The 13470-nt window shown below is 39.0% G+C and overlaps 2 protein-coding genes across 7 annotated transcripts in view; both read left to right on the top strand.

Annotated features, from left to right (window-relative positions):
- Esrp1 (epithelial splicing regulatory protein 1) overlaps positions 1-3444 on the top strand; it is a 57030-nt gene extending 53586 nt beyond the window's left edge. Inside the window, exon 16 of the mRNA XM_027953144.2 lies at positions 2936-3444. The gene's annotated coding sequence lies outside the window, so the exon portion shown is untranslated. The remainder of the gene's footprint in view (positions 1-2935) is intronic.
- Positions 3445-10772: 7328 nt separating this feature from the next.
- Dpy19l4 (dpy-19 like 4) overlaps positions 10773-13470 on the top strand; it is a 64957-nt gene continuing 62259 nt past the window's right edge. For 4 of the 6 annotated variants that reach the window (XM_071602236.1, XM_071602235.1, XM_027953045.2 and 1 more), the window contains exon 1: positions 10773-10899. In XM_071602236.1, the coding sequence (XP_071458337.1) occupies positions 10884-10899 (16 nt within the window). In that variant the 5' untranslated portion in view covers positions 10773-10883. Of the gene's footprint in view, positions 10900-11023; positions 12920-13470 lie in introns of those variants that run through there. The other 2 variants (XM_071602238.1, XM_071602237.1) reach the window with 2 other exon arrangements.

Here is a 13470-nt window from a genome sequence, read left to right as displayed (position 1 = left end):
AAGTTCAAGGCCAGCCTCAGTAACTTAGTGAAGACCCTATCTCAAAAATTTTAAAAAATACTGGGTGGGTTGTGGCTCAGCAGTAGAGCACTCGTCTAGTTCATGCAAGGTCCTAGTTTCAATCCTCAGCACCACATAAAAATAAAATAAAGGTATTGTATTCAACTACTATTAAAAAAAAAAGTGCAGGTTGGGGTACTAGGAATGTAGCTCAGTGGCAGAATGCCCTTGCACTTCATTTCCAGTATCTTGAAAGAAAGAAAGAAAAAAAATAGGTTTTATTTTTTAAAATATATAAAATATAAATATAAATATATAAAATATATAAAATAGGTTTTATTTTATATTTTACATATGAGGAAAAATACTATTTAACAAGGAAAACTCCCAAATGACTTATACTAATTTTCACGTTTTTCTGAAAAGTGTAAGAATAAAATATTACAACTAGTCAGAATTGTAGAGTTTTAGGGTTCATTCCATAGGACATAGCTGCCATTGGTGGAACTCTGGTATCTTTCAAGACCCTTGTGTACATAATACTTTTAATGACAGTTTATTACAAAATAAAAGATTGTTTTAACACACATCTTACTAGAAATGAAAGATTTGAGAATGTTTGCAGTTAAAACTCTCAAATTGTCTCTGTATCATTAATATTTGTTTTACTGTAGCCAAAGAGGGAGAACATTTTCTCTGTATCCTTCTGAGTTGTTTTTTTTTCCCCCCTAACAATATAGTCTTGTAGTGTTATAGCTAGACACTCAAACGCCACTATATTCTACTGGATTAAAAAGCAGTTCTGAGACCAGGCACGGTAGTGCACATCTGTAATCCCAGAGACTCAGAGGCTGAGATAGGAGGATTGTTGGTTCAAGGACAGCCTCAGGAACTTACAGATACCCTGTCTCAAAAAAATGAAAGGGACTGGGAGTGTAGCTCAGTGAGAAAGCACTCCTGGGGTAATTCTCCCTGCCCCCCAAAGAAAAAAGCAGTTCTAAGTGGTTAGGGATGTGAGTGAGTGGTAGAGTTCTCAGCATGTTTGAGGTAAAGGGGTAGGACAGGGGAGAGCAGGGGGAAAATCTAAACTTCCTTTTAGCATCTTCAGGCCTTTTCCACATCATAAAATAGTATGAGCGTGTAATTTTTGGCATCTACAAAGTGGTGTATAATAGAATGGGCTACGAATGAGGAAGGGGGAACTCACTGATTGACAACTGACAGGTCCAGGGCTCACTGAGTTGGCTGAATCTGAAGGCTTACTCTCAGTCAAGTTCTCTCCATGATGTACCCACAGCAATACTTGGTTTATACCCTTTCATTTTCAAGTCCAGAATCAAACCAGGAATTGAAATTCACTGGTGTGACTCCAAGTCCATCTCTGAAACCACCATGGTTTGGTTATCTAGGGCTCTGAGTGGCTGTGTCTGGGTCACTCCTTTGGCACAGTGGTAAAATTGCCTCTTTATGGAGTTGAGATTGGATGAGGCTAGTTCATTAAGCAAAATTAGGGTGCTGTTGCCAATAAAGGATATAATTGGGCAATAGCATTGGATAATTGATAAGTTTGCTTATCAGTATCCACCTTTCAATGCAGTGTTTCATGCCAAGGGCTAAATTGTTAGTCACTTTGTAAACCACATTTTAAACATGAATTCTAACAAACCAGTATTTAAGTACTTTTTAAATACCTGATTTTAAATGTGTACCAGTTATACAAATTGCTATTATGAAAGCAAATTTACTGCTGACCATATTTCCAACTGCTCATATGAAACAAGACTGAACTCTGAAGAGCTAGTTCCCTTTCTGTCTTCATCCCTATTTCTCATTTACATGCAAAAGTGTGCATAATGCCGAAAGTTTTCTTGCTAAGTTTTTGTCTGTGGTATATAATTAAAAGCATAGAGGAACCTATGCAGTGGTTCAAATCTCAGATATGCTTATTACAGTTGTCGTTTGGTGTCTGAGGAGATTGGTTTCAGGATGCCACGATCAGAGATGCTCCAGATCCTATGTAAAGTGGTTTAGTATTTGCTTATAACCTACACACATCCATATGCTTTGAGTCATTTCTGGATTACTTATAAAACCCAATACAGGGCTGGGTCTATAGCTCCGTTGGTAGAGTGCTTCCCTTGCATGCACAAGGCCCTGGGTTTGATCCCCAGCGCATACGTGCATACACCCCCATCCCAATACAATATAAATGCTATGAAAGGAGTTGTTAGACACTAATTTTTTAAATATTTATTTTAAGTTGTCGTTAGACACAGTACCTTTATTTATTTTTATGTGATGCTGAGGATCAAACCCAGGGTCTTAGATAGCGGTAGGTGAGAGCTTTACTGCTGAGCCACAACCCCAGCCCTAGATTGTAATTTTTAGGGAATAATAAGAAAAGTTTGTGTCAGTATAAATTTTTTTTTTTTTTTAATGCTGTGGTACCAAGGATTGAACCCAGGAAGTAGCTCCACTGAGCTACTTCCCCACTCCTTTTTACTTTTTAAGACAGGGTCGCTCTAAGTTGTCTATATTGGCTTTGAACTTGTCATCCTCCTGCCTCAGCCTACCAAATTGCTGAGATTACAGGCGTGTGCCACTACGCCTGGCTTTCCTGAATTTTGTTTTAAACAAGTGTTTGGTTGAACGCACAGATCTGGGTCCCACAGGTGTAGTAGCTTAATCATTCTGTGCTTCATCTCTAAAATGGGGATAACATGATAATCTGAAGGGGAGTTATATATGGGGATGGAATAAAGGGATCCATATAAAGGTGCTAATCAGTGAGCTGGCACATAAAGCTCATGTTTATCATTATTGTCATGTGTTGGTGATTCTTATTAATTGGAATGTTTTTCTTAGAAATTATTTGAAATTTCTTTTATTAGAATATAATTCTAACAACATTGCTTTTTATTCATTTTTTTTTCAGTGTTTGAAAGATGTATGGTGATCCTGAAACCATCAGACACAAGAAAACTTCTAGCAACTTCAGGGGAAGTTTATCTACACTCAGGCTGCAGTATTTTCAGCAAACATGATTGGACAGTGGAGCTGTGCCTTATCTTTTGGTGGAGTGAAAAATTTGAGCCAGTGAAGCCAAATCCTTACAGCGAAGCAGCTCCTTGCTGAGTGCAAATAAGCATTTAAAATGTGAATTTGAAATCAAACGTCTCTTATTACTTTCAGCTAAAGTGGCAGCACAGGTGTTTCCTAAGTTTAAGTCTTGGATTAAAAAATATTCCACTGGTTATCTACCATCTCCACCATGAACCTGTTATGGAAGCTTCATTTCTGTATATCCCCCCTCCCTTTTTTTTTTTTTTGCCATCTCCCTGTCCTCTGCACAATCATGCCTTCTTGGCTAAGTAATTCAAGCCCATGGCCTTGGACACATAAATCACAAACTTAAGGAATAAAATAAAACTAATATTTTCCCAATTTCTTGGCCATCATGATGTTTTATAGTTAAAAACAATTCATATGATTTTTAAAACACCTGAGGCAAGCTGGGGGTTGTGGCTCAGTGGTAGAGAGCCCTTGCCTAGGATGCATAAGGCCCGGGTTCAATCCCCAGCACCACACAAAAAACAAACATCTGAGGAGAAAGGTAATACCCTCCACAACACATGTATAGTTGAAAGGTTTAGATCTTTTTCTCAGCAGGTACCAGTTGTAAATAAAAATGAAGTAGGGGCCAAAATGCGGAACCAAAAATGAAGCAGCTATACATGTAGGTAGTAATTTCTAGATAAACCTGCAACTGAATATTGCGGCTTCTTATGTATTATTTTATATTGTACTTTTTCATTGTTGATGGTTTGGACTTTAATAAGAGAAACTCCATAGTTTTTAATATCACAAAAATGAGACTATTTGAACAGTGTATTCTAGAAAGCAATATACTAACTGAAGTGAATGCTTGTACATATTAATATTGCCTTAAATCTTTTTCTCTACTGCCTTAACTGTCAAAACAATTAAAACTTTTTAAAGGCATAGGACTGTAGTCAGCATGCTAGACTGAGGTAAACACTGATGCAGTTAGAACAGGTACTGATGTTGTCAGTGTTTAGCACTATGTGTTTAGCTGTGTTTATGCTACAAAAGTGCAATATTAGACGCTAGCTAGTACTGCTGCCTCATGTAACTCCAAAGAGGAAAACAGGATTTAATTAAGTGCACATATTTCTTTGTTACTCATATTGTCCTTTGCTTGGATGCAATGCCATGCAGATTTTTGTGGCTGCTATTTTTATTTACTTTGCCTTACTTAGATTAACACCTTGAATGGAGAGCCAAATATTACTCTTTATCTGACCAGCAATGGCCCTTTAACTGCAGCAGGGGAGGGAGGAGAAAAAAATCCCAAAATATTTTTGTGTGAAAATTGGCACTTAAGATCAGAAAAAAAAGTTATTTGTACTTGATGTCTTAATATGCTGTCTGCCCAAAGCTCTGAAAGACTAATGTAGTCAGAAATACTTATAACAATACTACTGAGTTTTTGTAGAATTGTTACATTTGATAATAAAACTTGCCTGTTTAATCTCAATGTTTGCATTCTTTTTTTTTTTTTTGTAATTAGAAGTTAGTGGTAATCGTAGAAGCATGTAGGTGAGCCTTCTTTTCCTGAGGTGGTAAGGCTTTTTTTTTTCCCTGTTTACGATAAATAATTATAAAAGCTAACAAAGATAAGTGCACTCAAGATACTGGCTAAACAATCATCCATCCTTACATAAGTCATTGAGGAGTTTTTGTTTTTAAACCAGGGATTGAACCTAGGGGCACTTAACCACTAAGCCCATCCCCAGCCTTTTATTTTGTATTTTGAGTCAGGGCCTCAATATGTTGCTGAGGGCCTCGCTAACTTGCTGTGCTGGCTTTGAACTTGTGATCCTCAGCCTCCCTGTCTGTGGGGATTAGAGATGTGCACCGCCATATCCAGAAGTCATTGAGATTTTGATTTTTTTTGTGTGTGTGTGTGGGGTAATTGCATATTGCCCCAAGCGTGCTCTACCACTGAACTACAGTATCCTCAGTTCTTTTTGAGACGGAGTCTAAAGTTTCTCAGGCTGGTCTCAAACTTGTAATCCTCATGTCTCAGGCCTGAGTGGCTGGGGTTCCAGGCTTGTGCCACCACTTCCAGCAAATTTAATGTCATACTAGCAAAAATTTTTATCTAGTATGACTTTGTACATTTTAAAAGTCAAGGGGCTGGGATTGTGGCTCAGCGGTAGAGCACTTGCCTAGCATGGGCGGGACCCGGGTTCGATCCTCAGCACCACATAAAAATAAAGGCATTGTGTTGTGTCCATCTACACCTAATAAAATAAATATTTAAAAAAAAAAAGTTAAACCAGGCATGGTGGTGCACACCTGTAATCCCAACTAGTTGGGAAGCTGAAACAGGAGGATTTGGAGTTCAAGGCCAGCTGTACAACCTAGCAAGATCCTATCTTGCTAATTCAGAGTCACTTTTTACACTGAACTATACAACCAAAAGGGTCAATTTGGTTTGGCTGCTTCTGCCATCTACTGGGCATACATATAGTACTACTGGCTTCTAAGGATCCCTTTACCAGAGTGCATCTCTGCAGGATTCTAAAAATCATAATTGTTGAGATGTTTAGTGATAGTTTACTTGTCATATGTAAATTGTTAAGGTGATAAATCATAATTTTGACATTTTCCCCAAGTCTTTGTACTCTTAGTTTTAAGGTAAGTCTGACTGGGCCATGCAATTCTGTAATCCTAGCAGCTTGGGAGGCTGAGGCAGGAGAATCACAAATTTGAGGTCAGCCTCAGCAACTTAGATCCTGTCTGAAAATACAAAATAAGAAAGACTGGAGATGTAGCTCAATGGTAAAGTGTGCCCAAGTTTCAATCTCCTGTGTCCCCTCCCCCCCAAAAAGTGTAACAGATGCTCAGCACTTTAGGTCTGAACATGGTGATGAATGATCCATCCTGGCTGAGGTACTCTAGAGTCAACCTGTTATCCAACTACCTTCCTTCTTTCAAAATAATTTAATTTATGATTTACCTGTGTCCAGAAGTTATGAGAGCAAAGCTAGGTGTATTCTAGCGGGACCGTCTCAATCCATATAAATAGGTTGTCTGAGTTAGCAAAAATAGAGAAAACAAAAAGACCCAAGATATTAAATGAGAATTTCAGAAAAAAAATTTTTCAAATAAATATATTCCAAATATTACCAGGGACACGCTTACACTAATTTGTCCTAAATTTTATCTGGAAGTGCTAATATAACCCCATAAATGTTTAGAAAATTTACTATCTAAAAAAAAAAAAGGGTCTTGGTACAAGGTCAACAATCTATTTAAGAAAAAGAAGATTTGCCCGGCACAGTGGCGCACACCTATAATCCTAGCAACTCAGGAGGCCGGGACAGGAAGATTGTGAGTTCAAAGCCAGCCTCAGCCACTTGGTGAGGCACTTAGCAACTCAGTGAGACCCTGTCTCTAAATAAAATACAAAAAAAAAAAAAAAAAAAAAGGGCTGGGGATGTGTGGTTCAGTGGTTAAATGCCCCTGAGTTCAATCCCCAGTACCAAAAAAAAAAAAAAAAAGATTCACTTGGGGAGGTTTTAATAGACTATTTATACCAGTAAAATGCTTTATTTATGAATATTGTTTTGTATAATTAACTTGGCTAAAAATATCTTCCCAGAGGAGCCAACTCTAGGAAAAAGTATATTTAGAAAATATGCATATATACAAATTTGTTTTGTTTCTGGTACTAGGGTTCTAACCCAGGGCCTCCCACATTAGACAAGCTACATCTCCAGCCCTTTATAACTGTTACTTTGAGACAAGCTCTCACTAAATTGCCCAGACTGGCTTCAAACTTTGGATATTCTTGCCTCAGCCTCCCAAGTAGCTGGGATTGCAAGCATGTGGCACCATGCCCAGCTCTATTTTAGAAAATATTCTACACTATCTAATACATACAATTAAAAATATTTAAATAAAATATTTTAGAAAAAAAAATGCATCCCACTTTGGAGAAGTATATGGTCCCGAGTTTGACTGTTGATTTGTACAGTTGTAATTCTCTCAATGGAAAAGAAAAATATGCAGATCCTAATGATGAATGGTAATAAGGCAAATATATTCAGGATGCACTGAAATACAGCCTCAACAATAAGGAAAAAGTGAGGAAATACTTGTCTACAATATATTTGCAGAGTTTGGACTAAGGATAGGGATAAAACACAGCCAAAATACAACTTAGAATATAATGGCAATAGCTGGGCGCAGTGGCACATACCTGTAATCCCAGTGGCTGGGGAGGCTGAGACAGGAGGATTGCGAGGCTGCTAAGCCACTCAGTGAGACCCTGTCTCTAAAATACAAAATAGGGCAGGGGATGTGGCTCAGTGGTCAAGTACCCCTAAGTTCACTCCCCCATGCCCCCCTAAAAGAATATAATGGCAGTAAAAATGAACTGATTACATCTAATTCAGAGTACACAAAGGAGATCATGTTTGAGAATAATAGAAAGATGCTACTCAATGGATAACTAAGATTCTATTATATAGTAAAGATGAAACAAAATTTCATGTTTAATAGATGAAAAGTTGAACAGATTCAAGGATTTCAATAGTGATTATGGTAGGTTGCTATTAATAAAATGAAGATTTTTTTTTTTTTTGTACTGGGGTTTGAATCCAGGGCACTTTACCACTGACCTACCTCTCTAGCCCTTTTAAATTTTTGAGACAGGGTCTCACTAAGTTGCTGAGGCTGTCCTCAAACTTGCAATTTTCCTGCCTTAGCCTCCTAAGGTTGGGATTACAGGTATGTACCACTGCATCCAGCCAGAAGAAAGTTTTTAAAATATCTTTTGCATATAGCTCTTTGGTTTCAAAAAGATAAGTTCTCTGGGGAATTGTTTTGTATTTTTCTCATATCTTGACAAAATGTTGTGCTTGATGCATGGAAAGTATGATTATGGATTGCAAATGTAGTTAAGTGGTAGAACATTTGCCTAACATGTTTGAAATCCTGGGTTTGTTCCCCAGTACCACTCACATACACAAAAGTACATGATTAATTTCAAAATATAAACCTTATGAATCATCTTCTATTTATCATTTAATACGTCCAGTTTGTATCAGGTCCTATACATTTTCAGCATCTTTCAAGAATATTCTCTTTGAACACTTTTCTTTCTAGGCCTTTGTTTTTCTTACCCAGTTTGGTACTCCTACATTTCTTAAAAGCTGTGTTGTGTTTGCGTTTGTTACTAAGTATCAAACCCAGGGTTTCATGCATTCTATGCAAACACTCTACTACTGACTGAGCTGCATCCTAAGCTCAAGACTTTAATTTCTTAAAACCAATAATATTTCACTAAAAATATCCAACTACATATAGAAGGGCACCTCTATCTTTTAGAGATGGCAGAAAGCCATATTGTTCTTTGAGAATATTTTTCACATTAAAGACCATCTGAGATAACGTGGAGTGTTTAGGGTTGGTCAAGGTGAGGCAAAGAGTATGAAATGACTCTTCAAATTTTGGTTAGAAAACTAGAAGTCCATTGTGGTGTGGAAAATTAATCAATATGGTTCATCTAAAGTCATCTTAGACCATGTATCCACTAGCCATGTATGTTACCATCTGAAAATAACTGGCCTTTGGTATTATGGAGTGACCTATTGAAAACAGCCATAATGCTGGTTGCAAGACATCTTTTTTGATGAAGTACATTGTTTGGTTGCATTGGTTCAGGGTTAAGATAGTCTCATTATCCTTATATGAATATTTTAGGATTCAAGGGAGAAATGTTTATACTAGAGAACACAACCCCTAGTCTATTGATTTCTGAAGACTGAATATTTATTTTCTCTCATGTTCCCTTTTCTCTTTTTTTTTTGTGGGGTGGAGGCTTATATTAGGGATTGAACCCAGGGTGTTCTATCACTGAGCTACATCCCCAGGCTTTTTTATTTTGAGACAGGGTCTCGCTAAGTTGCTCAGGGTCTCACTAAGTTGCTAAGGCTTGGCCTCAAACTTGTGATTCTCCTGTTTCAGCCACCCAAGTAGGTATATTTCTTCTTTTATTTTTTTTTTTTTTTTTGAATTTTTAATATTTATTTTAGTTTTCGGGGGACACAACATCTTTGTTTGTATGTGGTGCTGAGGATTGAACCCGGGCCGCACACATGCCAGGCGAGAGCGCTACTGCTTGAGCCACATCCCCAGCCCCGATATTTCTTCTTTTAAATTGCTATTTTTTTCTGGGCACCATGGAGCAAACCTGTAATCCCAGCAACTCAGGAGGCTGAAGCAGGAGGATCACAAGTTCAAAGCCAGCCTCAGCAATTTAATGAGATGCTGTCTCAAATTTTTTTAAAAAATGGGAGAGGGGCTGGGGATGTGGCTCAGTGGGTAAGCCTCTGGTTTCAATTCTTGATACAAAAAAAAAAAAAAAAGAAGATATTTTGTCTTATTTTTCTTTCTCCCATTATTCTACAGAGCAGGTGAATTGACAATCAAGTCTACCTTTAGGGATCATGAAAAAACAATAGGGTAGCGCTTCAAGACTCAGTCATTATGTTTGCTTTCTCATAAATTGTAGCTCTTTCACACAGTTGATCTGACACAGGACACTGGGTATCTGTGGCCAATGCCTAGAGCTCTGTCATATCCTGTGGTTTTCAGTGTTCATAATTTCTGTGTTGGCGGGGCGAGGGAGGGGCCCTTTCTGGTCCACTGTTTGTAACTCCTAGTGCAATGTTGTTTGAAGGCAAAAGACGTATTTACAGGCAATTAAAGACATAAAACGAGTTCCTGGAACTGTTTTTTCACAGTATTAAAAAATGATAGCCTCTCCCCAAATGTCCTAACTTAATAAAGCCGTATTTAGAGGAGTCTTGCTCCCTGCTAAGTAAGGGACATCCATAATTACCCAGTGATTTCAGTTAATTCTGTGCTTGCTTTTCCCACTTCAAAAAGATATTTCCTCACTTCCTAAATTTACTTCCATGAACTTCTGGGGAAAATTTGGGGGGGGGGGGGTCCTGGTGTTTTGGTGGAAAATGCCAGATACAAGTGAGGACATACAAAGTAAAACTATTTCCGACTGCTGTGGAATATCTAAACGCACGACTCTTCTCCCACAGGCTGATATTATTGGGCTGTTCTGTTTTCTTGGATATCATGACATGCAAACGTCTTGTTTAACCCGTTTTGGTCAATTAGCACAGGCTTCTTTCTTGTAATGGTCAAGCGGTCTGCTGAGCCAAACTGCCAACTAGAACGTTTTGCCGGGCTCTCAAATCCTGGTGAGAACGCAGGCACAGACTGCAGTTCAGGGTCGTGCGTTCCAGTTCCAGCTCTAAGTAGCTTTGAGGCTGCTTTATGCGGGATCCTGGTTTCCTTTTTGTAAAATGGGGGTGAGAGCTGGTTTCAAAAGGTAAAGCTGATAGCAGTCTCCTGATTCCCGGAGTTGAACCACAAAGTAGCGGAATGTACGTTCCCGCCCACGTTTTTGGAACTGACGCACAAATTGAGGGTTTGCGGTGGGCCTCACAAACCTCGCTTTCCCGGGGAGGGGATGGGCGGGCCAGGAGCACCAACCGTAGGCAGCGCCCCCGGCGTCGAGGCTCCTTCCTGCCAGCGCAGGCCCAGGCGTCCCAGCGAAACGCTCCGGCCGCCCGCCGCTCCCGGCACTCTAGTTCCTTGGCCGCCCGGGGGAACGTGGTTGGCAGCGACACCGGAGGGGGGCGGGTCAGGAAGTAGGGGCGCGGCGGCCGGGAGTGGGCCAGGGGCCGCGGAGTTGTTCCACAACGCGAAGGGAGTGAAACTCCGAGGCGCGCGGGAGCCGGACGGCCTCCCGGGTCTCCGCGGAGACGATGGCGGAGGAAGAAGGTGATGGCGCCAGTGCCGCCAGTGGACTCGGGAAAGGGGCGGGGATGCGAGGGGCCCGGAGGCCTGGGCTGCTGGCGACCGGTGGCTGGGGCCGCGCAGGGAGGGCGGGAAGGAACGGGCGGGGGAGTTCGCGGAGAAATTCTCGAGGAGCCGAGTAAATGGCCCGAAGTTTCGTCTTCCGAAGTGGGGAGCAAAGGTGGAACCTAAAGTTGGGCGTCTGCAACGCGAGAGAGAGCTGTGGGGGGGAGTGTTTGAATTGAGGGTTATTAGCAGATCATAAATGGAGTGAGGGACATAATTGGTTTAAAAGATGTAGGATTAGGTACAGAAAGGATGTTTGAGTGTGATAATAGTTTAACCAGATGCCCCGCATTCTGAGCGCGCTCATAAGGGTTTGTGGATCATGACAAACACAAAGTCGCAGGGTGAGGGGACTCATGCCACTCGCAAAGAGTCAGGGGTTTAGAATAACATGGTAAGATGAATTGGGAGGAATTGGGTTGTAGAAAGCTTTCCATAGCTCCTCAGGACCGGTGCCAAGAAAATTCAGCCAGCAATATGTATTCGCAGAAAAGTATAGATAAAATAAGAGTGGAAAACTGGGAGAAACTTAGTTAATGGTAGAGAGCATAAGGAAATATTCATACCCTTCTAAGTTTCGGAAACAGGCATACATGGTAGGTAGGTCACTTGATTGACCAGTTAGATTTTGCATTCAGTTGGAAAACACGGTATTTTTACCTTTTTGAGTAGAGTTATGAATGTGATAGAAAGCTGATCTAATTTAGATTTAAGCCTTTTTGAGCCAAGAGTGTGAGAAGGGAGTTTGAAGAATTCGGTGGGAAGCAATTCAAAATAAATAAAGACTAAGGGTAAGAAGTGTTTATTACTCTGTGACTTGCTGCCATCTCCCAATACTCATGCTTGCTTCACACATACCTCCTCTTCCTTGAGTTTTCAGGGTTAAAGCTAATCTAAATGTAAGACGTTCTACCTAAAGCAGCTTCAAAACCAAAGTATTTGTGGTTGGTAAGGAAGAATGTAATCCTATTTGTTTCCTTGGTTTTTCTGTGATTGCATTACGTTATCATTTTTAATATTTCCTTTTATACTTTGCTTTTCTGACTAGCTGCAAATCTCTGGGAGTAGGTTGATAAACTAGCTTTGTTTATGCATGAAAAAAATTCTATAATACTTAAAGTCTAATGTACATTGTGCAAAAAAGTTATTTAAGAGATTATAGTTATGCCTAACTAAGTAGATATGTTGTGGAACCAGTGAAAATAGTATAACCATTTTGTCAAATTTACTTGGATATAAAATGGAAAGTGATTTTTGATTTTAGAATTACAGGTGACCCAAAAACAATTAAATGGAACAATTAGTGGTTTACAGTTTTATTAAAGCATAGTTTCATTCAACAAATGTTTAATTCCATAAATATTTGTGCCCCTCTCATGTTAGATTCTGAGATATAATATCAATGGTGAATAATTAAATTCTCATTTATTATAATAATGCTCTGATGATAATATTTTTAGCAGACATGTCTTTGTGTCAGGCATTATTCTGGGTACTTTCCATTTACTTGGCACTCAATTTTTTCAAAACACATCATATTGTATTCATTGTGTTAAAATTAGTCTGGTCTACATATTTTACTTGTATCTAGGTGTTATTTTGTTATTTATGTCTTTTTTTTTTTTTTTTTGCATATTCACATTCACTTGGATCCTCTTCTTTCTCTATATGTTTCTATAAGTAAATACTCTATGTGAATCTGATCTACCAAAATATGACTTGCTTGATGCAGTAGAGGGTCAGGTGCTTATATTTCTACTTCCTTAAAGAAATATTAGAGCAAAGAAAGAAGCAATAAACTTTGAGTAGAACAGTGTTAATACTTCACTTGGAGATTGCTATGTATAGTCTGGATGGACATTCACAAGCCTATTTGTAGCCTTACTATTTCATATGAAGATCCTGGACCAGATTCTGAAATAGCAGATTATTTTTGTGGGTATGTAATCATCTTCATTTAGTTTGACTTTTCTTTACAATGCTAAAAATGTAACTAGTAAAAATGAAACTTGAGCTTCATTCCAGAGCTTTCCTATCAGAACTGATAATCAAGTTTGTCCATTGCTTTGGCCTTTGCAGTTTTCCCACCTAGAGATGCCTAACTCTGTGGGGTTTCTTTTGGGGTCAGTGCTGGGGCACCAACCCAGGACCTAAGCACTCTACCACTGAGCTCACCACTGAGCATTTCCCATCAGTGGCTTTGTCTTTGGAGTAATGAAGTTATAAGCCCAATATAAAGGAAATGAGACGATATTTGCATTCATTTAGTTTTGTTTCTTGGTAATAGACACAAAGTTAGTTTAAGGACAAAGTTGAAGAGATTGGTTAAAATAAAATAAATTATTAGTTTGTACACTTTGTTCTCATAATTTAATGCCATTAAAATTGACATGTCAGTGTTTACATTCAATATACAATAGTGTTTTTTTCCTTGAAAACTTACTAAATAACACCTTAAAAATGTATGGCATCTTAGCTGGACATGGGGAA

The sequence above is a fragment of the Marmota flaviventris genome, chromosome 15 (assembly GCF_047511675.1).
Source record: "Marmota flaviventris isolate mMarFla1 chromosome 15, mMarFla1.hap1, whole genome shotgun sequence".
Classification (NCBI taxonomy): domain Eukaryota; kingdom Metazoa; phylum Chordata; class Mammalia; order Rodentia; family Sciuridae; genus Marmota; species Marmota flaviventris.
Note: the sequence above shows the minus strand (reverse complement) of the source record. Positions and strands in the feature narration are given on the sequence as shown.